General features: G+C 32.4%; 1 protein-coding gene across 5 annotated transcripts in view; it reads right to left on the reverse strand.

Annotated features, from left to right (window-relative positions):
- The window catches only part of LOC143076161 (rabphilin-3A-like), a 111,178-nt gene that overhangs the window by 13,978 nt on the left and 73,348 nt on the right, over nt 1–23,852 (reverse strand). For all 5 annotated transcript variants that reach the window (XM_076251842.1, XM_076251844.1, XM_076251840.1 and 2 more), the window contains 5 exons: nt 21,556–21,635; nt 20,849–20,923; nt 19,338–19,447; nt 12,080–12,203; nt 6,939–7,096 (listed from right to left, as the gene is read on the reverse strand). In XM_076251842.1, coding sequence (XP_076107957.1) covers nt 6,939–7,096; nt 12,080–12,203; nt 19,338–19,447; nt 20,849–20,923; nt 21,556–21,635 — 547 coding nt within the window. The remainder of the gene's footprint in view (nt 1–6,938; nt 7,097–12,079; nt 12,204–19,337; nt 19,448–20,848; nt 20,924–21,555; nt 21,636–23,852) is intronic.

Genomic DNA, 23,852 nt, shown 5'->3' on the forward strand with positions numbered 1-23,852 from the left:
CATATATGTTATGATGGTATGATACTAAACCCCTAACGGGAAGGATTGTGCCTGATGTTCATATGATGAAATCATAATCTTTCAGTCAGTTTAATTGAAGTCTGGAGCTGGCATGTCAGTTAACTGCTAGTAGTCTGTTGTTATTTATGTATTATTGTCATTTTGTTTATTTTCTTTGGTTACATCTTCTGACATCAGACTCGGATTTCTCTTGAACTGAATTTTAATGTGCTATTGTTATGCGTTTACTTTACTACATTGGTTAGAGGTATAGGGGGAGGGTTGAGATCTCACAAACATGTTTAACCCCGCCGCATTTTTGCGCCTGTCCCAAGTCAGGAGCCTCTGGCCTTTGTTAGTCTTGTATTATTTTAATTTTAGTTTCTTGTGTACAATTTGGAAATTAGTATGGCGTTCATTATCACTGGACTAGTATATATTTGTTTAGGGGCCAGCTGAAGGACGCCTCCGGGTGCGGGAATTTCTCGCTACATTGAAGACCTGTTGGTGACCCTCTGCAGTTGTTTTTTATTTGGTCGGGTTGTTGTCTCTTTGACACATTCCCCATTTCCATTCTCAATTTTATATGGACTTTGAATTTTCACAACTTCTTAAAGAAACAGGAGCACAAACGATGAAATGTTCGTCTGCTTTACTCCCATTGATTTTATTATGTAAACCCTAAATGTAAAGTTCTACTACAAGTACAACATTAATTAACTTAAAAATGAGGTCAAGGTCAGGTATATAAACCAGAAATAGACGTACAACTTAAAGGTGATGAAGGTAAATCCAGAAAAGCGCTTCGGACGCATTAAATTATTAAACGTGTTGTATTCAATTTTTTAAAATCATTCCATTCATTGATTATAGTGGTCTTAATGCTTGTAGTATACAAGTAACACAGCAATTCATGAAAACTTTATATTGACCAATAGACCATCATAAATATTGAGTCAAGGTCAGATAATGCCAGACAGATGTGTTCACTTTACAATCATTCCATGTGTCCAATATAGCTGTAATCCTGATATCTATGATTAGTTTATTTACAACTACTGGGTCGATGCCACAACTGGTGGAGTTAAAATTCCCCGAGGGTATCACCATAAATTATCATTGATATGGTCATATTTATAAATTAACTGTTTACAAAACTTTTGAATTTTTGAAATACTCAGGCTTTTCTTCCTCAGGAATACATTACCTTAGCTGTATTTGGCAAAACTTTTAGGAATTTGCGTTCTTAATGCTCTTCAACTTCCTACTTTATTTGGCCCTTTTAACTGTTTTGAATTCAAGCGTCATTGATGAGTCTTTTGCAGACGAAACCCTCGTCTGGCGTAAATACAAAATGTAATTCTGGTATCTATGATGAGTTTATTTGATATATTAAATATAGTATCTTAGAAACAAACCTTACTACGAAAACTTAACATTGACCAATGACCAGGAAAATTGAATTTCATGTCAAATATAACCCGCCCGACTGACATGTTCATCGTTATATATTACCATTGTTATCGTCCAACTATTATGATAGCTGATTAAAGGTCTGACAAAATTGTATTAGTAACCCAAACAGACAAACTAGGTTAATGTGACAATAATTAAGATCCAGTCATCAATACCGGGTAAACATAACATGTTGGTTGGCGTCTGCGCTAGATTAATTGTATGTTTATTTAAATTTTTAGTCTGTTGTATTGTCAGTCAGTAACACAGTTGTATCTCTGTGATGTATGTTTAACCGGTATTGACGACTGGATCCTAATTATTGTCACATTAACCTAGTTTGTCTGTTTAGGTTGCTACTACAAATTTTTCAGACCTTGAATCAGCTGTCATAAAAGTTGGAGGATAACATGGATTAGTTAGCTATGACAAACCATGTTTTACCAACCATTTTCCTCAGTAAGGACAAGAATATGACAGTTGTTTCAATTCGTTCCGTTGGTTAATATAAGAAAAGCGAAAGATACCAAAGGACATTCAAACTCAAAAGTCGAAAATAAACTGGAAGCGCAATGGCAAAATAAGAAGAAAAATTCGTAAGATTCCTCGGAAACCAGTGTCGCGACTGCTTTTGCTATTACATGCAGGCTCAACAAAAATGAGGAAAAAAATTAATAAAAATATTCCTCTCTACTATATTTTGGTTTTAAGAAAGTTTTTGAAATTTCAAAAACTTTAACAACAAAGTGAATATTTGTGGACGCCGACGACGGAATGAAGGATCGCTATGTCTCGCTTTTTCGACAAAAGTGGAAGGCTCGACAAAAATACAAAAGGGAAACAACAGTATACAAAACAAAGCATAGAACTAAGGACAACCATATGCGCGGAGGGCCCAGCTTTATACGACCGCAGAGGTTGAACCCTGAACGATTGGGGCAAGTATGGACACACATTCAAGCTGGATTCAGCTCTAAATTTAGATTGTGATTAAAAAGTTGACACAGCATAGGTTTCTGACACAGAATGGATGTGGTCTAATGAACTTAAAATATTTTTTTTTGCCTTTGAGCAATTCACTATGCTGTTGAATATTAATCCTCTCAAACAAATTTTTGAAGAAATTTTCTTTTTATTTATGAAATCTGAAATGAGAAAAATATAACCCCCCACCCCCATTTTTTTTTTCACAACCCCCTTTCCCTTTTTCCAAAACTGATCTCAATTCAAATTTCTAATGGAGTTTGCAACAATAACTACTCATTTAAATACATCATAAAATATTAAAATGTAACAAAAGGTGCTTGTTATCACTGAATGGTAAAGATTTTTTTAATTTATCAGTTGGTAGTTAAAGTGAATATACATTGTATATTGTATAAAACAATGATTTAAGTTGATTCAACTACTATTCTGGACAAAGAAAGATAACTCCAATCAATTGAAAATGTCTTGCTATTGCACAATATTGTGCAATTAGATATTTCTTGCTATTGCGCAATACTGTACAATTGAAAAGATTTGCTATTGCACAATACTGTGCAATTGAAGATTTCTTGCTATTGCGCAATACTGTGCAATTGAAAATTTCTTGCTATTGCACAATACTGTGCAATTGAAGATTTCTTGCTATTGCTGAATACTGTGCAATTGAAAATTTCTTGCTATTGCACAATACTTAATATAATAATTTTGTATCCTGATTTGAACCAACTTGAAGACTGGGCCCATAATCAAAAATCTAAGTACATGATTAGATTCAGCATATCAAAAAAGCCCAAGAATTCAATTTTTGTTAAAATCAAACTTTGTTTAATTTTGGACTCTTTGGACTTTAATGTAGACCAATTTGAAAACGGGACCAAAAATTAAGAATCTACATACACAGTTAGATTTGGCATATCAAAGAACCCCAATTATTCAATTTTTGATGAAATCAAACAAAGTTTAATTTTGGACCCCGATTTAGATCAACTTGAAAACTGGGCCAAAAACCAAAATTCTATGTACATTTTTAGATTCAGCATATCAAAGAACCACAAGGATTCAATTTTTGTTAAAATCAAACTAAATTTAATTTTGGATCCTTTGGACCTTAATGTTGACCAATTTGAAAACGGGACCAAAAATTAAGAATCTACATACACAGTCAGATCCGGCATATCAAAGAACCCCAATTATTCACTTTTTGATGAAATCAAACAAAGTTCAATTTTGGACCCTTTGGGCCCCCTATTCCTAAACAATTGGGACCAGAACTCCCTAAATCTAACCCAACCTTCCTTTTATGGTCATAAACCTTGTGTTTAAGTTTCATAGATTTCTATTTACTTATACTTAAGTTATGGTGCGAAAACCAAGAATAATGCTTATTTTGGCCCCTTTTTGGCCCCTAATTCCTAAACTATTGGGAACTCAACTCCCAAAATCAATCCCAACCTTCCTTTTGTGGTCATAAACCTTTTGTTTAAATTTCATTGATTTCTATTTACTTATACTAAAGTTATTGTGCGAAAACAACGAAAAAGCTTATTTGGGCCCTTTTTGGCCCCTAATTCCTAAAATGTTGGGACCAAAACTCCCAAAATCAATCCCAATTTTTATTTTGTGGTCATAAACCTTGTGTTAAAGTTTCATAGATTTCTATTCACTTTTACTAAAGTTAGAGTGCGAAAACTAAAAGCATTCGGACGACGACGACGACGACGACACAGACGACGACGCCAACGTGATACCAATATACGACCAAAAAATTTACAATTTTGCGGTCGTATAAAACCGGGGTGCTCTCCAGGACACTTACGCAATTTAGATGTCCAATAGAGTATAGTAGATAATGAATTTCTATACCATCGATTTTGTCATTGCAATCAAACGGTGTCGCCAAAAATATAAAAAGAACAGACACAGCTGTATGTGTACCCTTTCCAATGGGCACTCAATTTTGATTTTTTTCTAAAATTTGTCAGAAATAAATTCACTTTAAATGGCTGTTAGATCTACGGCAAATGATTGAGTAAAGTAAAAAGGATAATTTTAAAATTGAGTATAATCAAATAAGTCATGCTTAGTACCGATCTGGCGAGTCTATCCATTTCTGGTGTTTACGGTTTATTTGTTTATGTTGTCTATGGTCAATTAAATGTAAAAGCACTTTTAAACATGTTTAATCCTGCCTCATCATTTGTGTTAGTCCTATGCCAGGAATCTGTAATACAATGGTTTACGTTCGTTGCTTTCATATTTGTTTTATGTTCATTATTGTAGTAAAAACTAGTCCGTTGGATTTTTTATTTCTTTTTATTTTCCGTATTTTTTACGGTGACCTTTTATACATTACTATACGGTATAGGTTTTGCTCATTGTCAAAGATGATCCGTATGATACTGTTATCTGCAAATGTATACGTTTTTGTCATTTTTTAGGTCGAAATAGTGGAATAGAAAGTACATCTAACAAATGCCTTAAAGGGGCACTAGCTACGAGATATATAAAATTTCGAACAATCATTTGTCGAGAACAGATATCTAACTGGTGAGGAGAACTATTTTTCTCACACCGCTCCGGAAATTAGAAAAATAGAACAAAAAACTGGAGAAATATAGATTCCACAACTGCAACAAGTGTGTGACAATATTTCTCCACTCGAGAATGTTGAGAGTGGAGAAATATCGTTATACACGAGTTACAGTGGTGGAATCTGTTTCTCTTATGATTTTTATCCTTCCTTTTCAAAGATTTGAGGAAAGTAATGTACTTTTGATGTTAAGTCATCAGGCATGGTCGCCTTTTTCATGACGTCACAATAAGAAAATTCAGAAGAAAACAAGAAAATTTAACGTCACAATTAAATTCCAAGCTATCATTTGCCGAGAACAGATTTTCACTAGTGAGGAGAAATATTTTTCTCACACCGGTCAGGAAATGTAAAAATAGCACAAACATTAGAGAAATAATTTATTTGCTAACTCATTAATGAAATGCAAATAGTGAAATAATATTTCGCTTTTAGCAGCCGGTATTGTTCAATTTTGTCCAAATAAGCTAAAAAACATCGATTATGAATTATTCACTTGCAGGTGAATAATTCGACCTCATTGAATCCGTATTCATGTGAACTTCAATTTAGCCCTTTAGCTTGAGATGGATAACACGTGAATTGTATGTGTAAAGTTATTTAAAGGAAAAGAATGTCAACATTGAAAGTGAAACAAAGGTAAATCATTTGATTGACTAATTCGATCCACAAAAAATATTTTTATACAGGTAAAAACGCCTGATAAACATTTTTTTCCATCTATAATTGCCAACCATTATTTCAGGCAATAAGCTATCTTTAGGATTTTTGTTCATCTTCTAAATACATGTACATTTGGTGAAATATTCAAGATGAATAATATATGTAAATAAATGAGGAATGTGTCCACGAGACACAGATGATGCTCCCGCTTGTATTTAAAGTTATAAAGGGTCATACCTCAAGAACTGTAAAAGTGATGCTATCCAAATTTGTATTTGAGTTTTGTGGTAATAAGAATTGTTCATACGTTTCATAACATTTAATTAGGGTTAACTTAAGTTAGAGAACAGAAACGAAACATTTAGCATTTTTTCAATTTATAAAGGAGCATAATTATGGAACGGTAAAAGTAAAGCCACTAGAATTCGAACTTGATCTGTGTTTTGTGGTAATAAGAATTGGTCAAAGTTTCATAACATTTGGTCGAGGCAAACTCTAGTTAGAGAACAGAAACAAAACAAATGAGCAAGTTTTCCATTTGTAAAGGGGCATAACTCTAGTACGGTTAAACTTATGCCACCAAAATTCACAGTGTGTTTAGTGGTAATAAGCATTGTGTATAAGTGTCATTTGATTCAGGCAAACTAAAGTTAACAAACGGGAAAAAAATCAGCAATTTTTGCTTTTGTAAAGAAGCATAACTCTAGAACAGAACGCCACATAAATTCAAGCTCGATCTGTTTTTGTAGCAATGAGCAATGTATCATAATGTTATAACATTTGGTTGAGGCAAAAGTCAGAGAACAGACACCAATTTTGGGACGTACGGATGTACCGACGGACACGGTAAAGATTACTGACCCTCTGCTACGGCGGATATATACTATTTACTATATAGTTATATATAAAGTATTTTATAATAATTGTACGGCATTCTGAACTAGATGTTATGAAGCGTAAACATTCTTTTACATAGTCTTAAAGAGCTGGGGTGTAAAATAGTTATCCCATTAGGACTTGATGTGTCAGTGTTATCAACCATTGGCCTTCGTCAATCGGGGGTGATCATACATTAACACACTGTGCCTACATGGGATAACAATTATTGACCATTATAACGATATATGGTTCAGTTGTAGTTGATAAATTTGTGGTCTAAACATTAGACAGAACAATGGAAAAACATAAGAACAAAAATAAAGACGGACAAGGTTAATGAAAACTAGCTGAATTATAGACTTACAACTTCACGTAAGGATCTGAATAGCCATTAGCATCACAAGCTGCTAGTCCCACACATCTAATAACATAAACATAGAGAGCATGTTTCCTAGAGTCATACTTTAATCCTAAAAGAATTCTACCTCTGTCGTTGGCCAAAAGATCATCGTCTTTTTCTGTCTGAAAATATTTTAAAAAAGTTTTAAAAAGTAAAGCATTCTAGTTAAAGTAAACACACGCTTATGTTGTTTTACCAAATGTGAATGATATAATTGGAGATGAGACTTGTATTTCACCCCAAAAAATCAAAGACATAACAAACAAACTGGTTCATTAAGAGTACTAGAGTAAAGGCTGGTAATTGTCCTTTATAGATCCATTATAAAATGATTGTTGATGGAACCACATCACTTGTTGTTTTTTTGGGGTTTTTTTTTGTTTTGTTTTTTTTTGTTTTTTTGTTTTTTGTTTTTATTTTTATTTATGTCCATTTATTGTATCATCTTTCATCTTTGGTTAAACTCCTTTTTTGTGACCCAGGGTTTAGAATTTTAAAAGGTTAACTTCATTTATGTGACGTTGTGACTGAATATAAGTTCCCCCATAATATTTGTTCCAAAGAACTTTTAGCATATGACAAAAGTTCTATTGGGAACTTTCCTCATATAATATTTTATCCAATGCTATAAGAAAATTTCCTTCACAAAGGATAAAATATTACATAAGGAAAGTTCCAAATGGAACTTTTGTCATATGCTAAAAGTTCTTTAGAATATTATTATGGACAATGTTTTATATAATAAAAATTCCATTTATTACATGTATATTATAAAAGTTCAACGAAAATTTTTATATTTAAAAAAGCTCCAGGAATATTTGTTATATAATAAAAGTTCTCAGAATATTTGTTATAATATTAAAAAAGTTCCAGGCATATTGGAATATTGGCTATTTTATAAATGTTCCAGGAATAGTTTAATATCATGTTTATTAGATGATTAAAATTCTAGAAATATTTAATATATGATCAAAGTTCTAGGAATATATACTACAATATCCAAAATTATTTCTAGCAACAAATGAATGGAAGTAAATTACCAATAATAAAGTACACCCATTTTCATCTGAAATTTGTGGCCAACTTCATGCTTGACTAATGAATAAGCTAAAATAGTAAACTTTCTAAATTGGTACAGACTAATGGACCATTTAGTTCAGTTAGTCACAGTGGAGTGTGCAGTAATAAAATATTAAAAATATATATTCGTAACTTGTCTAGAATAAGAGCCATCGTTTAAATATGTAAAAAAAATGTATTTCTCAGACTCCATTCTTTGTATGTACTAAATGAAAAGGTAAATGTCATGTGAGGTGAACATTAATTAAGATCTAATCAGGTGTAAAATATAAAATGACACTCTTTTTTAAAGGAACAAATATTATGAAACCGTATGATATTTTAGTTCCAGGAAAATATCTTATGAAGGTGGAATTAATATTATGTAATGTTAGTTCCCAAGAACTTTTGTTATCAATAGTTTTGTTCCAGGGGGAACAAGTATTATGCGGAACAAATATATGTTCACAACGTGACTGCCAATAAGACAACTATTCACCACGGTTCAAATGAAACGGAAGTATGCATTTATAGGAACAATTACATAGAAACCATAAGGCATTGAGAAAATGCATATCGTATAACCAGCTATAAAAAAAATAAACAGCTGCGCCATGAGCGCAGGATACGCCCGACGTCTTATGTGGAAGTTTTGTGCAATAATCATAAATAGTTTCTGAGAAAGTTTTAAGCAATAACCATTTATTGTTTTTAAAACACGACTGGACATGTGAAACCCCCCCCCCCCCTTTTCCACCCTGTTTTTTTATTGAATCAAACCAAAAAGTATACAGATCTTTATATAAATATAACAAAGAAGTGTGTAAAGTTTTAAGCAATAATCATAAATCGTTACGGCGCGACATGTAAAAAAAACCTCCCCCTTTTTTACAAAATACTCAATAACTCAAAAATGAAATTTTAAATCATCACCAAAAGTATACGGATATTAAGATTAATATAACTAAGAAGTGTGTAAAGTTTTAAGCAATAATCATAAATGGTTTTTGAGATACGGCACGACATGTAAAACCCTCTCCTCCTTTTTAACAAAATACTCAATAACTTAAAAATGAAATTTTGAATCATCACCAAAAAGTATACAGATCTTTATATTAATATAACAAAGACGTGTGTAAAGTTTTAAGCAATAATCATAAATCGTTTTTGAGATACGGCGCGACATGTAAAAAAAAACCCTCCCCCTTTTTTACAAAATACTCAATAACTCAAAAATGAAATTTTGAATCATCACCAAAAAGTATACAGATATTAAGATTAATAGAACTAAGAAGTGTGTAAAGTTTTAAGCAATAATCAAGAATCGTTTTTGAGATACGGTGCGACATGTAAAAATAAACACACCCCTGTTTTAGTTACAAAGTGCCGTAACTCAAAAAGTTTAAATCTTTGATTCACCAAAAAGTATACAGATCATTTGACCATCATACAAATCAACTATATTAAGTTTCATGCAATTTAGATAAGTCGTTCTGAAGTTACGGTGCGACATGTTTACGCCGGACAGACAGACGGACAGACAGACAGACAGACGGACGGACAGACAGACGGACGGACACTGGACAGTTGTATACCATAATACGTCCCGTCAAAATTTTGACGGGCGTATAAAAACAGACATAAAAAGTGTAACATAAAAAAACAAGAATGTGTCCCTAGTACACGGATGCCCCATCCGCACTATCATTTTCTATGTTCAATGGACTGTGAAAATGGTGGCAAATCTCTAATTTGGCATTAAAATTAGAAAGATCACATCATAAGGACCAGTACTAAGTTTCAAGTTGATTGGACTTCAACTTCATCAAAAACTACCTCGACAACAAACTTTAACCTGAAGCGGGACGAACGGACGCACGGACGTTCGGAAGCACGGACGAATTGACACACGGACGAACGGACACACGGACGGACAGACCAGAAAACATAATGCCCATAAATGGGGCATAAAATACAACATTACTAATACCAGTACAACTTACAAACTAGAGCTGTCTACATTTCGAGCTTAACACCCCTTGCACATGCACGATAGTTGCTGCTCTTAAATTCAGTATGGTTGCATGTAGTTGCTCACATCCACTTCATTTGACAATTATACTACATTTCCTTATTCTAATATGACAGACAGACCATCAACAACCACCATTTTCTACATTTATAAATGTCTGTACCAAGTCAGAAATATGATAGTTGTTGTCCATTCGTTTTTAATGTGTTTTGTAATTTGATTTTGCCATGTGATAATGGACTTTCCGATTAGATCTTCCTGTGAGTTCAGCATTTTTGTGATTTAACTTTTTCTGTTCTTGACAATGGCAAAATAATGCATAGAAAAACTTTATATAACTTTACATTCATGTTTGTAGTATAAACATGAAATAATAAGATTTAAATGAGATTTTTTCCTTACAACTGTATAGGGTTGTAAAAGCATTTATCGTGCTCACATGTCCTTCGTTCAACGCTTTTACACCCTAATAAAAATTATAATAAAGAACTGCGCCATGTGCGCATGATAAGACATTCACCAATTTATTCAAATTTATTTATTGATTAGTGTTTAATGCCACTTTCAGGATTAATGTGCTATTTCTTGCACTGATGGAAGAAACCGGAGTGTCTGAAGAGAACCCATTACCTGCCATAGGAAAATTAACAATCCTAGTCTGTTATCATTGGAGTAGAACGCACCTACAACGTGACGGATTTAAACTCAACAATGTTGGATGTGTGTTGACCACTCGGCCACTGAAGCCCGCATCGTCGTCTTTTAGCTAGACTTTATGCTTTAAATAATCTATATGGTAAAAAATACTATTACTCAAATAGACCTCTACCCCCTTCCATTAAAATTTTCGAAGATTTGTCAACGAATAAAGTTCCGGATGTGGTATACAAATTTTTGCACCTCATGTTTGCGGTATATCATCTTTATTGTTTTCTGTTTAGTATCAAACTAACAATTAAGATCCATTTTCTTACATCTGGTGATCAGTTAATTTGACAATCGCCATTGGCAGTCAGCAGGGTTTAAGAACATCCGCTGTTCGACATGTTGGGCAAATGCGTTTTGTTATAATATACTTTTTTCACTTTTTTGGTCTTTTGGAATATGTTGTTTGTGCTATATTTCGACCCTTCTTCCAAGAGATTTGTTTTGCATGAACACGTATAAAAACGACAGATTTAGTCCATCGGATCACCAGTGATGGTGATACAAGGCTGCAAACACATTCTTAACAAATATTTCGTCTGATATCAACCAAACAATGTTGGATGTGTAAATTTTCGGAAGCAATTTGTTTGTTCTTCCCTGACAGGGATTCGAACTCATGTTACTGAGATATCGTGGCACCGAATTGCCTTGCGCTGTGCCCGACGCGCTAGACATTATACATAAACCAAAAAATTAAACCCAACAATGTAAGAAATAGATTTATATTCTGAAATTTTTTCCGTAAACAGGATTTGAATTCACACCTTTTATTCACTACAACAACAATCGGTCCGCCTCATGTCCAGCGCTCTACACGACTCAACCATATCTGCTATATTTAAATATAACTGCAATGGTCGTAGCGTTACCGTGTCACGTAAGGCCAATCTAAAGATAGACATAAGACATGTGTTTTAAGCGTGTGTAGATTTATATCATTTTTCAAAACAATGCATTTTCTTATTTGCCAGCAATCTAACCCAACATTTTTTTAATAAACTGTATGGGATAATGATTCAAATCATTATAGGGTGACTACGAATAAGTAAAATATACATGAAGAATGTCTGTCATAAAGTTGTCACATTTTTAGACATAATTTTGAAATTAATAATTTGAGATGGTGACATGGTTATTAGCTTTATCATCCTTCTTTACATGTCTTAGTAACAAGATAGTTTGAAAACCAGGACCATGGTTTCTTTCTTAAGATTAATTGAGTTAATTTTTTGGGGCAATTGCAGAAGAAAATATTCAAACCGCATGTCAAAACAGCTGTTCTAAATTTTAGGACATTAATACATACTGGAAGTTGCTTTTCTAGATAGACATTAAAATGCTTAGTTTGTAAAGCCTTCAATCTCTTTAGTGGTATCCTGGTCTCTCCAATGAAGTCGTAACCAAATGCGTCTTCATCTAAAACTGCTAACCTTAAATGACAAGATATACAAGTTAATACCAACAATAACAATGAATCTAAAACAAGAGTGCACAAGCTGAAATGTCTCGTCTTCTTTATATACCATAAATATTATGTTGATAGTCGTAAATATAAAGCTTTACTACAACTATCACATAAACTTAACATGATCAAAGAAAATGATGTCAAGGTCAGATAAACCAAACAGTAAATACAGGTACAACATGCCAGCATTCAATACAATTAATATAGTGTACTATATATAATATAGTTTCTAAGAAACAGACGAAACCAAGTAAACTAAACTATGGCCTATAAACCATGAAAATGAAGTCAAGGTCAGATGAACCATGTCAGCCAGACATGCATACTTTACAATCAATCTATGCATTTAATATACTTGACCTATTGCTTATGGTATCTAAGAAACAAACTTAACCATGAAAACATTACATTGACCAATGAAAAACCAAAACGAAGTCGAGGTCAGATAATACCTGCCAGACAGACATATACGGCTAACAATTTTTCCATACAACAAATATAGTTGACTTATTGCTTATAGTTAAAGAACCAGATGCTCCACAGGGGGGCAGCTTTATACGACCCAGAGGTCGAACCCTGAACGGTTGGGGATAGTATGGACACAACATACAAACTGGATACAGCTATGAATTCGGATTCTGATTAAATAGTTGACACAGCATAGGTTTCTGACACAGAATGAATGTGGTCTAATGAACTTAAAATGTTTTTTTGCTTTAGAGCAATTCACTATGCTGTTGAATATTGATCCTTTGATATTTGAAGAAATTTTATTTTTCATTTCTGAAATCTGAAATAAGAAAAATTGAACCCCACCATTTTTTTTCACCTCCCCCTTTCCATTATTCCAAAAATGATTTCAATTCCAATTTCTATTGGAGTTTTCAACAATAACTACTCATTTAAATACATAATAAAATATAAAATGTCATACAGTCATGATTTAAGTTGATTTGACTACTATTCTGGACAAAGAAAGATAACTCCAATGCAACATTTTATATTGGCAAATTTCCAATGAAGTTCATTAAACTAAAGTTTTTGGCAAATTTTCAATGGAATTTATTAATAACAAAGTTTTTGGTAAATTTCCAATATACATACTTTAAGAGCAGTTTAGGTGAGCTATTAAAATGAGTTTCAATTACCAACCTTACATTGCTTTTAAATTATGTTTTGTACTTAAGTAATTGTCCATTAACCTGGAAAACTGGGCCCATAATAAAATCAAAGCCTTAAAGGCTGTAAAAGCAATTGCTGCCATGTTAATGTTTGGAGACTTTTATTTTTCATCCACATATATACAAGAATTAAACCTGACATGAGTGTTGTCTAGTTAAAAGTAAGAAGGTTTTAACTTTATATAAATAAAAGACTTTAGCAGAAAGTCATTTTTAATATGTTTTATATTTCACAAGGAGACAACACGTTTACCAGGCTAAAGTTGGGGTCAAATATACATGTGCTGAAACATATAACTCAAAAAGAAATCATCATGGATTATCCCCTGGTAGTGTTTGTAACTTCCTTGGCAATAATTTCCTTTATTGATTTAATTTTAACAATTTTCATTATTAATTTATATTTAACCATTAACACAAATGATTAAGTTAAAACATTTCAACTTTCCAGACGCAAATGTTAAAAAACGGGAAAGAAATAAAATATCTTACAAGACATAAACATGTAAAGAATAAATGTATATTTCAGCTTAATAAAAATATTTTCATAATGTTACTTTGTCATCATTTTTAAAACTAAGTTCCAAACATTATTGCTCAGTTGGTATGTGTCCTTCTGATGCGGTACGAGCACATGCACTTGTTTCTATCCATAGGAAGGTCGATTATCCATATAAATAGTTTTATATGGATAGTCGACCTTCCTATGTATAGAAACAAGTGCATGTGGGTACGAGATAACTACAATTCTCATGCAATCCCGAAAAGGGGGGTCATCACAGACAAACATGACATTAAATCGTTATCACTGAACTAGTATATATATTGTATAGGGGCCAGCTGAAGGACGCCTCCGGGTGCGGGAATTTTTCGCTGCATTGAAGACCTGTTGGTGACCTTAATTCTGCTGTTGTATGTTTTTCTATGGTCGGGTTGTTGTCTCTTTGACAAATTCCCCCATTTCCATTCTCAATTTTATTATACGAAGAAGAACAAATTACAGCTCTACGTTACTTTGATATTTATCAATTTTCAGGAAACATTGCGAAACATGATGTTCAATATTTCGAAAACATGTGAAATAAAATTGCTAACACGGTGGACCGTCGAGTGTCAACAAACGTAGTAGACTTGTTCACTGAAAAGACGAGGATAATGGTTTCATCTGACATTTGTTATGCAAACCCAGTTTTGATCATGATATTTAAAAAGACGTACTTTTTTTCAATCTATGTATTAATAAACTAGAAAATTCCAAATTGTAAATATCTCTTCATCTGGACCGACTTGGCATCTACTACGTTTGGACGGGTCCATTTCATTAGTAAGGTGGTCGATAAATATTACGGAGTTTTGACAGAAAAGGAAAACGAACTTATTGTTATGTGTTTTCAACAAGGGTTTCGTTCCGCTAAATTATTTGCGCAAATAAAGTTTGTCTATTTTTAGATTACAGGTAATAATTTGACACTACGCATTAACCTGTGTAGTGATTTTGATTTTACGATAAATGTATGAATGAACGATAATTTTATGAATGAACAAGAGCACCTGACCTCTTAAAGAAACACAAATTAAACATAAAAACCGTATTTATTAGGAGATAATTCAGTTAAATTTTCAATACTAAATCAACAACTGAAATGAATCCATATTTTGTTGAAACATCGTACGAACGGCGGAAAACGGAATCGCATTTATAAAAATGTACTTTTTTTCACTCGGACTTCTATGTTATTTGATAGTCAAACGGTTGACCCTTTAAATACAAAAATACATCTACAAGAACATATTCTGAAACTTCTTAAATCCATTAACTTTTTTTTAAAGTTTCAAGCTATGTATTGCATTAGAAAACATACATAGGTGTTAAAGAATGACTGACAAGGAGCCTGTTTAACAAAATACTATGGCTTGATCTGGGCGGAGTCTCTGATCTGGGTCACAAAGATGGCCATACGCGACGGCATAAAAGCAATTGCTTTAAAAACTAAGTACATGTTTAGATTTAGCATATCAAAGAATCCCAAGAATTCAATTTTTATTAAAATCAAACTAAGTTTAATTTTGGACCCTTTGGACCTTAATTTAGACCAATTTGAAAACGGGACCAAAAATTAAGAATCCAAATAGACGGTTAGATTCGGTATATCAAAGAACCCCATTAGTTCAATTTTTGATGAAATCAAACAAAGTTTAATATTGGACCCTTTTGGCCCCTAATTCGTTGGGACCAAAACTCCCAAAATCAATCCAAACCTTCCTTCTGTGATCAAAAACCTTATGTTAAAATTTCATAGATTTCTATTAACTTTATACTAAAGTTATTGTGCAAAAACCAAGAAAAATGCTTATTTTTGGACCTGTTTTGGTCCCTAATTCCTAAACTGTTTAGACTTAAACTCCCAAAATCAATCCCAACCTTCCTTTTGTGGTCATAGACCTTATGTTAAAATTTCATAGATTTCTGTTTACTAATTCTAAAGTTATTGTGCGAAAACCAAGAAAAATGACTTTGGGCCCTTATTGACCCCTAATTCCTAAACTGTTGGGACCAAAACACCCAAAATTATTAAACCTTCCTTTTATGGTCATAAACCTTGTGTGTTTAAAGGATAAGGGGCAGTAAGGCCTTGTTTTGGCCCTAGAAAATAAAATGTTTGATAACTTTTTCAAATAGGCACATAATGTTTAGAAATGCAAAGGGTCAACATTAAGAAATTTCTCTTGTGGAAACATTATGCACAGCCAAGAAACAACAAAATAATTTAACAGAAGCTTAATTATAACTATTGACAAAATCTCACCAAAAATAAAGTTGTTTCTTGGGTGCGAACATACTTTTTCAATCTAAAATATACTTAAAAATTTGATGAAAAACAAAGAATTTTTACAAATTATGCAAATTAAGTCATGATTTATTGCCATGGTAACTTGTTCAATGTCCAAAATTGTTTTGTTTTTCGGAATACCTTGTACCTTAGATACTGTACAGTTATTTTAAAAAAAATGTATGATAACTTTTAAATTTGAAGTAATTTTTGGGCCAAATAAGGGCCTTATTGCCCCTACTCCTTTCATAGATTTCTATTTACTTTTACTAAAGTGAGAGTGCGAAAACCAAATGTCTTCGGACGAGACAACGACGCCAACGTGATACCAATATATATACGACCAAAAAAATTTCAATTTTTACGTTCGTATAAAAACAGATTAAAACATTAAAACTTAACATGCTTAGGAGAGCTGTGGTGTAATGGCTAGTGCATCGGACTACTAACACAAAGGTTCCTGGTTCGATCCCAAGTTCGGGGAGAAAACTTCAGGGACTGAATTTTCGGCTCCCCCTCGACACCATTTGCGAGTATGGTCTTGAGAAACGATAATAGTCCGTCGGAAGGGCACGATAAATGCCAAACCCGTGTTATGATTACCTTAGCCGTATTTGGCACAACTTTTTGGAATTTTGGATCCTCAATGCTCTTCAACTTTGTACTAGTTTGGGTTTATAAATATTTTTGATTTGAGCGTCACTGATGAGTCTTATGTAGACGAAACGCGCGTCTGGCGTACTAAATTATAATCCTGGTACCTTTAATAACTATTATGAGAAAGCCATATCTCTTGCACGTGAGACACCCTTGTAGATTTCGAAAAAGACTAGGTTAATGCCGATACAAGGCAGCACTTGAAACCGTACAGTGGAGAGGGATTCATATAAGTTGCAATTAAATGTTTCCCAATCCACAATAAATAATAATTTAAACTTAAACTAAACATTGTGCAATGCACCGTGAAAATGAGGTCAAGGTCAAATTAAACCTGCGAGACTGTCATGTTCATCATAAAATATTTCCATACACCAAATATAGTAGACATATTGCATACAGTACAAGAATAAACTGCTTCGCTGAGCGCAGCTGGATACGCCCGCAGAGGTCCAACCCGGAACAGTTGGGGCTAAAATGGACACAATATTCCAGTTTGATACAGGTCTGAATTTGGATTGTAATTAAATATTTGACATATTATAGGTTTCTGAATAAATGCTGTCTAAAAACTTGAAATTGGTTATATAAATTGAATATATATTCAATTACAGATTTCTTGCTGTTGTGCAATACACTGTGCTGTTGCACAACTCTTAGTAGGACTATATAAGCAAATAAATTAAAAATATATATTAATATATAAACGGAGCTTACATCAATAGATATAAACAATTCACCAAAGTTTCATAAGAAGTGCTAAAAGCATTTTGAGTGATTGTCTGAAAACTGGAAAATCCCACCCCCCCTTTTTTTCAATGAGTAAGAACCACTAACTCGGAAATGTTAAATATAAAATAAATAAATTTCTAACAGGAGCTTACATCACTAGATATCAACAATTCACCAAAGTTTCATCAGAATTGCTGAAAGCATTCTTGAGTTATTGTCAAAAAGTTGGACCCCCCCCCCCCCCCGCCATTTCTAATGGCTAAAAACAGATAACTCGAAAATGTTAAATCTAAAATTTTAAAATTCTAAAGGGAACTTACATCAATAGATATCAACAGTTCACTAAAGTATCATAAGAATTGTTGAAAGCATTATTGAGTTCTTGTCCAAAAACTGGAAAAAAACCCTTTTTAAATGAATAAAACCCCATTACTCGGAAATGTAAAATGTAAAATCAATTAAATTTTAAAGGGACCTTACATCAATAGACATCAATTATTCATCAAAGTTTTATGAGAACTGCTGAAAGCAGTTTTGATTATTGTCCGAAAAACTGGAAAATCACCATTTTTTATGAATAAAACCCCATAACTCAGAAACGTAAAATATAAAATTTATGAAAATCCAAATGGAGCTCATGTCAATAAATTGAACAAATAACCAACATTTCTAGTTGGTGAAAGCATTTTTGAGTTATTGTCCAAAAACTGGAAAATCACCATTTTTAGAAGGAATAAAACCCCATAACTCTGAAACGTAAAATCTAAAATTTATATATATATATTGTCAATAGATATAAACAATTCAACAAAGTTTTATGCAAATTGGGTAAAGAGTTTTTGCGTAAATGTCCGACATGTTGACGACAGATGGACGGACAGATTGAAGGACAACGGTATACCATGATACGTCCAGCAAATGGGCGTATAAAACAGACCAAAACACAAAAACTTAACTATAACTACTGAACCATGAAAATGAGGTCAAGGTCAGATGACACCTGCCTGTTGGACACGTACACATTAACAATCCTTCCATACACCAAATATACTAGACCCATCACTCAAATTATCTGAGATATGGACTTGACCACCAAAACTTAACCTTGTTCACTGATCCATGAAATGAGGTCAAGGTCAAATGAAAACTGTCTGGTGGACATGAGGACATACTAAATATAGTTATCATGTTACTCATTATAAGAGAGAAATTAACATTATAAAAAATCTAAACCTTTTTTTCAAGTAGTCACTCAACCATGAAAATGAGGTCAAGGACGATGGACATGTGACAGACGGAAACTTCGTATTATAAGGCAACGTTATACTAAGTATGAAGCATCAAGGTCTCCTACCTTCTAAAATATAAAGCTTTTAAGAAGATAGGTAAAGCCGCCGGATCACTATCCCTATGTCCAGCTTTCTGGAACTTCAGTCACAGGCTCAACAAAAATCTCTGATTTAAAATTAGATTTTCTTGAACAATGCAGTTTGTTTAAGTAAATGGTGACTTATACCAACCAAAGGTTCTGATACTAAAATTTGAGTTTTTTTATTTATCATAGCTTACATGTTTGCTTCAAAATACAAGTAATTTCCCTGAACAACATGAGTTTTACTCTACAAATTTTCCATAAAATATTATGAAAGTAAATTTTGTCTGTGTATAGGTTTCTGTATCAATAACAACAATGCTTACCGAAGTGTCTTTTTGATCATGTCATCTGAAGTAATACCATAATATGTCAGTGTTTCATTCCATTCAGGATTCAATGTCTTGTGTATTGTTTTGGTTCTCAGTTTGTTTGCCTATAGAAATAAGTGTTATCAATTTAAGTTCATACTAGGAACCGATTTTGTATAATTTTAAGGACATAAGATTATTTTCATTAAATACCTTATCTTCTAAATACTCATATGGTCTGGCTCGTTAATATCCATATGAGTATATGGTCATGCCCATATGCGTATGGTCCAAATACTCCTATGGTCGGGAACAGTTACACACTTTTAAGATATGCGAATAGTCTTACGTAAATAAAAAATGCAAACTTTAGCTAAATTCCGACACCTTAACGATTGTATATTGTTTTAAAGATTTACTCCAAAAAGACAAGAGCGAAGATGGTCAAATTGAAAACTTAGCCTCTGTCACCATTCTTAATGAGAAAAACATCCTATGTTCAAATTCATTTACATATGAATTACACTTTTAAACAGCATTATAATAGGAAATAAACATTTTTATTGTAGAAAATTACCAGGTTAGTTAGAGTTATTGTTTTTAATATGCAGCAATTCATTGAAGTTATAACTTATATTAACTTAAGTTATTTACTTTAGCAGATAATTATAACATTGATTTTTTTATAAATGGACCCTGCTTGCATTTTATAAATATTTTAATTTGTCTTTTCTTTGCAAAGCAATGAATCCTTTTAGTCCTTAATCGTTCATCTTTGAGATATAATTCACAGAATGATTTTATGTTGTGTAGATACAGAGTGATTAAATGAATACTATTTATTCAATAATGACAATAAATTGTATAATAAGGTATAGAACCAATAATTCAAATCATTGCTGAAGGTTTGTTGTTTGAATGATAAACAGATGTATGAAATTATAGGTTGCACATTGTAAATACAGCTTTTGTACAAACCGCTCCTCTTTTTGGTAGATATATAATGTTCATAGATATTTTGTTTTGTTTACAAACGAATATTCAAATTATTAAAAGTTCAAAAAAGGAACAATTAATAATGCATGGGTTTGCAATAACGTATCATCATTTCACGCGCATTTTAAGATCATCTTAAAATTCAGATGTGGGCCGAATTTGTCAGCGAAAAATTGTTCTAATGGATCTTTGTTTCACTTTTCAATGTAGAAATTCTTTTCTTTTAATGAATGGGTATATGCACAGCCATCTCCTTTGAAGGTCATTTAAAGCTTCATATGGATACGGATCCAAATTAGCCGAACTATTGACTTGCAAATCAATGGTGATGGTTTGGAGTTACAGCTTATTTTGGCGAAATGGCACCAAAATGATTGCTAATAGCCGTATATCTATTCGTCAATTTTCTTTTATAAATGTTAAGAACAAAAAAAAGTATATTTCATTTTTTGTCCAATTCGTAGCCAATGGCCCTTATAGTATTTTTATTATATTTCAAAAGCCTTCAATTGTGCATCTTTGTGTATTACCTTACTTGCACCAGGCAGTAAATGCAGTTTTACATATGGATCTGAGAGTCCGTTTGAGTCCATGGCCTTTAATGCCTGAAACATTAAAGCGAATACAATTATTGATCAAATTTTTAAATTTCTTCTTCCAATTTAAAAATTTCTATCAGGGAACAATAAATACTTCTTAATACCTGTAGTAAGCATATTTTCAGGCATCATGACATGTGATTTAATATTTGTTCCATTCCTGCCTTAACAATAAATGTTACCGAAAAGTAACATGCATAATACATTTGCTTCTTATGTAAATATTAATTGTAGTATTTCAGTTAACTGACAAACTGTTTCCAATTATTCACAAATAGTGTGGATTTGTAGATAAAAGAATATGTGGTAGGAGTGCCAATGAGACATCTCTCCATCAAAGTTTTCTAATTTGTAAAAGTAAACCATTATATGTCAAATTACGGTCTTCAACACGGAGCCTTGGCTCACACCGAACAGCAAGCTATAAAGGGCCCCAAAATATCAAGTGTAAAACCATTCACACAGGAAAACTAAAGGCTTGATTCACTTGTCTTATGTACATTACTTTGAGATATTCCATTGCTGTTTTCTCTTATATCATCAGAGAAGAGGTGTGTTTTTTTATTATTGTATAATGACTGTGCCCGTATACAACTGTCAAATGTACAAATAGTGTGGCATACTCAATAAATACTTACCCTAGCACGAACAACTGTACAATGCAGTGCATTGTCATTAGAATCATACAGCAGAGATATTTCTAAAGCACCAAGGGAAACTAAAAGTAAATTATTTACCAGTATGAATTTATGAAAGTATAGTTTCTATGTTGAAATTTAACGTTACACATTTGTTTTTATTTTCATTTTTTTTCCCTTCTGTATCTAAATTTTCATAAGTCATCAAAATGGGCAGCCTTTATGTTATTTACATCCTCTTTTAGGAAAGACCTAATCAATTATTAGTTAAAGTAAAACAATACAGGACGACCAAAAGTGACAAGGATACTTTTCATGTTAATTTGAGGAACTATATCGATATATAAAACATGTGACAGCGTTATGATTACCCGTGATTAAATAGGGCTTAAACTATCATATATCTTATCAAATTTAGCCAAGTATATCAAAATAAATAAAACTCACAAAAAAAAAGCATCAATTCGAAATAATGTATGTGATTTTCGTGCGTACGTTAGTCTTTTTATTTAGATCGAATCAGTCAATCAAATGGGTTACCATTGTTTCACTTTCAATTATTCTTTAGGAAGCTCACAAACCACAACGGTAGTTCTTAAAACACAATAGCCAGATACATTTTCACCTAAAACTAGATTAGTCGGAACGACACGAATGTCAGTCTCAAAAAGTTGAAAAATCTCCAATTTCAACAACACAAGTGAACACAAACGTGCATGGATATTATATATATATATGTTGTGTACAAGTTATTATTTTGTACAAATTATAATTGTATAAAAAAATTGTTCAAATTATAATTTGTATTTTGTCTATGTACAAATTGTAATTTTACAGTAATTTGTACAAAAAGTGCCTGTACAAATTACAATATGTTCAAAAATTTGACGAAAATTCACTTGTAAAACATTTTATTATATGTATTTATGTGGAAAAAGCATTGATACACATTATTTCAAACAGAAGTGTACAGAAACCATAAATTTTTGGAACCAACGTACAATTAGCTGTCATCTGACACCGAAAATGACATTGTAAACTCACTGTATGGTATAAACTTACTGGGAAAACAAGATGTCAGTACATATTCAAGGCAAAAATGATAAATAAAAAAGTTCTTTCAATTGTTACAAAGCCATACAAGGTTTCAGGTTTCAAAGCACGACTTGTAGTCAGAATATGAGAAAAGTTTCAGACTCCCAGATTGTTTAACATTTCACCGTCTTAAGCATAAAAGCCTCTAATGATAAATCTGCTTTCAAAAACTAATAACAAAATTTTTAATAAGTGACAACAACTAATAAATAGACAAGAGCTCCCCCTTTCCCTTATTCCAAAAATGATCTCAATTCAAATTTCTAATGGAGTTTTCAACAATAACTACTCATTTAAATACATAATAAAATATAAAATGTCATACAGTCATGATTTAAGTTTAATTGATTACTATTCTGGACAAATAAAGATGATTCCAACGCAACATTTTATATTGGCAAATTTCCAATGAAGTTCATTTAACTAAAGTTTTTGGCAAATTTCCAATGGAATTTATTAATAACAAAGTTTTTGGCAAATTTCCAATATACATAATTTAAGAGCAGTTTAGGTGAGCTATTAAAATTAGTTTCAATTACCAACCTTACACTGCTTTTAAATTATGTTTTGTACTTAAGTAATTGTCCATTAACCTGGAAACCCTTTTTTCCCCTTTTTGCACCTTATACCTTAACGGTTTGAGCCATAACTCCCAAAGACAATTCTTACCATCCCTTGTGGTATTCCAATATCCAAAATCTAAATACATGGTTAGATTCATCATATCAAAGAAACCACGAATTCAGTTTTTGATGAAATCAAATAAAGTTCAATTTTGGACTCTTTAGACTTCAATGTGGACCAATGTGATAACCGGTCCTAAATATTAAAAATCTAAATACATGGTTAGATTCAGCATATTGAAGAACCCCATATATTGATTTTTTGTTGAAGTTTAATTTTGGACCCCGATCTGGACCAACTTGAAAACTGGGCCCATAATCAAACAAGAGTGCACACACTAAAATGTCTCGCCTTCTTTACTAATCATTGATATTATGTTGATAGTCCTAATTATAAAGCTTTATTACAACTGTCACATAAACTTAACATTAACCAAGATAGCTAAACAAAGACCAATAAACCATGAAAATTAGGTCAAGCCAGATGAACCATGCCAGGCAGACATGTACAGCTAACAATGCTTCAATACAACAAATATAGTTGACCTATTACTTATAGTTTAAGAAAAATAGACCAAA

The sequence above is a fragment of the Mytilus galloprovincialis genome, chromosome 5 (genome assembly GCF_965363235.1).
Source record: "Mytilus galloprovincialis chromosome 5, xbMytGall1.hap1.1, whole genome shotgun sequence".
In the NCBI taxonomy this organism is placed as follows: domain Eukaryota; kingdom Metazoa; phylum Mollusca; class Bivalvia; order Mytilida; family Mytilidae; genus Mytilus; species Mytilus galloprovincialis.